General features: G+C 36.0%; 1 protein-coding gene across 1 annotated transcript; it reads right to left on the bottom strand.

Moving 5' to 3' along the window:
* Positions 1–1,184: 1,184 nt before the first annotated feature.
* Positions 1,185–2,096, bottom strand: LOC129003007 (protein SON-like). Its single transcript, XM_054431195.1, has one exon. The coding sequence runs from the start codon at positions 2,094–2,096 to the stop codon at positions 1,185–1,187; it is 912 nt and encodes a 303-aa protein (XP_054287170.1).
* Between the last annotated feature and the right edge of the window lie 2,165 nt (positions 2,097–4,261).

Here is a 4,261-nt window from a genome sequence, read left to right as displayed (position 1 = left end):
AAATAGAATTATTAAGGATTTTTAAGATAAGGTAACATCTAAAAGTTACAGAATTACTTAACATTGAAACCTAACCTTTTTTGTGTTTTAAAATGTTTACATTACATTTATTATTCAGCACAAACTACATTTTACGAATACCCAAAGATATCTGTAATAAAATTTAAACAAATTAAAATATCATTTCAATATGTAATGTAGGTTTAGAACAAAGCTAACAAAAGTGAATAATCGAGTTTAAGGGAAACCGTTAATAAAACTGACTCCGATAGAGAGGAAAGGTTCTACGGTGTCAACCGCAATTTGCATGAATCCAGGAAGCCATTTCACCAACTTTCTTTATCTTTCTGGTTGATTCAGTTATCCTCTTTTGGTAATTAGCCTAATCTTCTTTTATATTTTATAATCATTAGAAGAATTTAATAAAATTCAAACCTAGACAAACTTTATTTTACACAAATGTATTTTAGTTTTAATTTATATTTCCAAAAGACTTCTAGTGCTTTAAGGATATTCATGCAAAAGATGCAGATCTTAAAATAATATTTGATTTTGATACGAATTCTACTTATTCTGACATTCCCTTTAAATGGGGGATTTAAGGGCTTTTCTTAACAATGATATGAGTCACCTGAAATTGAGAATGGGTTACAATTACAAACGTATTGCCTAGAGCGAGGCTTTTGATGTTCAGTTTCTGATGTCTCTAAACATGTTATAACCTGTGAGAGGGTCACATCTCTCTTCCTTGATTGATATTTCAGTATTTGTAATTAAGTAATTGATATTTCAGTAAGGTAAATAGGGAGGATTTAGACTTTTCGTAGTTGTAGTTTACTTTCTAAACACTATGCATCTGGAATTTCTTTTATTATTTTTAAGATTGCAACTGTTTTTAGTTTAAATATTTTCCTTGATAGTTATCCTCTTTCAAAATACATTATTTGGTAATATATTCTACAGGAAATTGGTTAACACATTCAGGACCATGAAACACAATAATCCTTATACACAAAGACAAGGTATGGTCAGTGCTATTGAGCTACAACTAAATCTTTCAACCCCATGTCTTTTTTCAATTCTTTAAACTACTACATTATGTCTAAATACACAACTATAAGAAGCATAGAGGATGATAATTTATTCGATGGGACATGACAAAAAGGAAATTAGACAAAATATAATTATTGCGACGGCTGATCCACCGGCTCTGGAGGATTGTTGGGAGACTCTCCAGTTTGATCTTGAGGAGCAGATGATTCTTCGTGTTTGCGACCTCGACGTCTGCGCGTGCTTCTACGAGACCTGCGTCTTCTACGAGCCATAGTGAGATCATCTAGGTCATCTCTCCTCCTAGCGCGTCGTGTAGATCTCTTACGGCGACGACGAGCCATGGTGAGATCATCTAGGTCATCTCTCCTCCTAGCGCGTCGTGTAGATCTCTTACGGCGACGACGAGCCATGGTGAGATCGTCGGAGTCATCTCGCCTCCTAGCGTGTCTTGTAGATCTCTTACGGCGACGACGAGCCATGATGAGTTCATCGTAGTCATCTCGCCTCCTGGCGCGTCGTGTGGATCTCTTCCGGCGTCGACGAGCCATAGTGAGATCGTCGGAATCATCACTGCGACGTCTTATAGACCTACGTCTTCTTCGAGCCTGGATAATGCTATTCCTCCGGAGTCTTTTGCTAATAGACCTTCTCCTGCGTCGAGCCTCTATCAGTTCACTGTCAGCTTCACGTCCCGTTTGTTTACGGCTTCTCCTTTTGTACCGATATCTTTGTTGTCTGCGACCGCGGGCTATGACTACCTCATCGTTGTCGTCGTGACGTCTACCTCTTCGACGCTTTAGTGAACGTTTCCGTCTCCTACGCGCCTCCAAGAGTGTGTCCTCGTTCAGTGCAGGGTAGAAGCGGTTGTGTCTGACGGTCAAGAATCCCTCTTCTACTGCTAGTTTCAAAGACTTCTTATAGTCCGGGAGAGTTTTGAGGCCGTAGTTGTGACGTAGAAAGTCAGCGACATCTGAGACGCTTACTCCTTTCTTCTTATCGAGGTACATCACCGCTGTCACGACAGGACCTAATTTTGCTCTCATTTTGTCCAAAATTTTAATTTTCCCGCAGCTAATTTTGATACACCTTTTCTATGAAGATTAATTTAAAAGTGAACTGTTGCCATGCAACATATTTTTTTTACAATATAAGAGGTTTAAGTATTTTTATTTATGCAATCCAAATGGTTGCGGTAGCAACTAGTTTTGGTTCAACACCGGAACCATCATCAGGCTTCACAAGAACATTGTCGCTTCTTGAGAAGGTCGTCACAGTTCACACAAAAAAATTACAAAACATCGAAACATTAAAAACACGACACGCATGACTAGATACGACGCAACCATCAAGAGTTTACATCTAGACTATTTTTAATTATTTAACAGATTCAGTACCACGAGACAAGACTCCTCATACAGAGTGTGACGACTGATGGGCAACGTGTTAAATCTAATCTTTAATTATTATAAAATGCGTTACAAATACCAGTAGAATATTTGTAAAATAAAAAAAAAACACAAATATTGAAAGACGCTCATTTTTATTCAAACTTTTTTAAGTTAAGGTAATTTCAGAGGCACATAAGCATCGCCCAAGGCTTTTGAAGTGGCAAGTTTCGACTTTTGGAAAATAAACATAAATTGACTCTGAACTAAAAATAGATACCACTCAGTCTTCGCAACGTTTGTTTACGTTTTCCAATCGATTAGTTTACAGTCACGCAACTAAAAAAAAGACTAAATTACTTGCGTTATCCCATTACAGCCCTACTAAATATGTTAATTGAGGACATATTTCGTGGTTAAAACATCATCTTCAGCTTCAGGTCCTTGTAGAGTTGATCAGTTGTTAACCTCATCAAAAAAGTGAACAAAGCACGTCACGAACCAAATTACGGTAAAATAAAACTGGCATATTTTGTTGAGCTGTGACAGGATTACGTAAGTAATTTAGTTTTCCATTATGCCCAGCAGCCCAGGGGCTATAAACATGGATTTTAATTAAATACATTTATTAACATACATTAACACATCGAATCGAACTTTACAAATCAAACTAACTACAGCACATCTCACACAACTAAAACGTTTCTAAGCCCTAAAACACAATTAATTCATTGGTAGGATCTATCATTTGGTATTAATGATTTCCTCGATCATTTACTGTAAATAATCTTTACCTAAACCGCCATGTTAAACTTCCCTATCCAAAGCGTGATGTATACAACTTCTTTACTTCGCGAGTGATGTAAAGTTTAGAAAAACTCACTCGGTGAAGTAATGAAACCCATTTAAATAACATTGAGTGCTTAACTTAAAAAAACCTCTATGGAGCCAACGACGTTCAACGCTAGAAATCAGCTGTGCGCTTGAATGTTATTGTAATGTTTTAAGTATTTCCTAACCTAGCTTTTGTTTGTAAAAGAACGTTACTGTTAGAAGATGAGTGAAATGGATAATAAAAAATATTGTATGTAACCCCCTGTTTATTGTTGGGTCAGGTAAAATATTGTACGTTACACGTTACGCAAGAGCGTGTTTACATCACTTAGGTAAATTATTCACAACATTCACCTGCGTGATGTAAAAACGCTCTTACTACACTTGTAATGTAAATAGCTAATTTCCATTAGCTATATTCAAGGGTGAAACTACCATTCCCGACAAACATTCCTTTAACTTATTTCTTAATTCAACTTTAGCTTCATTTGACTCTATTAACCGGACTTTGATGTTCAACGGTTTATGGTTAAATGGATGTCCTCTTGATTTTATAACTGTGGTCTCTTTGCGTTTTACCACTCTATCGTAAATTACCTTACTGTAGGTAATTAATGAGGAAGCTGTTAAAAAAAATCTAACCTAATTAGCTAATAACCATACTTATTTTAAAGTATCAATAAGCATCTCACAGTGTTAGATTCAACAGCTATATTACGAGCCAGAGGTCATGTTCTTTTTAAGCATGGATTTTTTTAAATACTCAAGTTGGCCAGTGTTTTGTTTATTTTTAAATGTATCATTTTAGTATGTACGTTTTTTTGTACGTTTACATACGTCAGACCTGCATTTTTATTTAAATCAATATTTAACATCTGAGCATTTCTTTTACCCAAAAATTCTAGGAACCTAGTATATTCCCGAAGGTAACATAAAATGGCAGACGTGTCATTCCTACTAACTTGTTCGGAAGTATTGTACATTAGTCT

The sequence above is a fragment of the Macrosteles quadrilineatus genome, unplaced genomic scaffold, assembly GCF_028750875.1.
Source record: "Macrosteles quadrilineatus isolate MER2022 unplaced genomic scaffold, UCM_ALF_1.0 Scaffold_1__1_contigs__length_201487025, whole genome shotgun sequence".
Classification (NCBI taxonomy): Eukaryota; Metazoa; Arthropoda; class Insecta; order Hemiptera; family Cicadellidae; genus Macrosteles; species Macrosteles quadrilineatus.
The sequence above is the reverse complement of the archived record's forward strand: the minus strand, read 5'-3'. Positions and strand labels throughout refer to the sequence as shown.

What these genes read in the sequence shown, in the direction of transcription:
- LOC129003007 (XM_054431195.1), bottom strand. Translation starts at nt 2,096, where the DNA reads ATGAGAGCAAAATTAGGTCCTGTCGTGACAGCGGTGATGTACCTCGAT.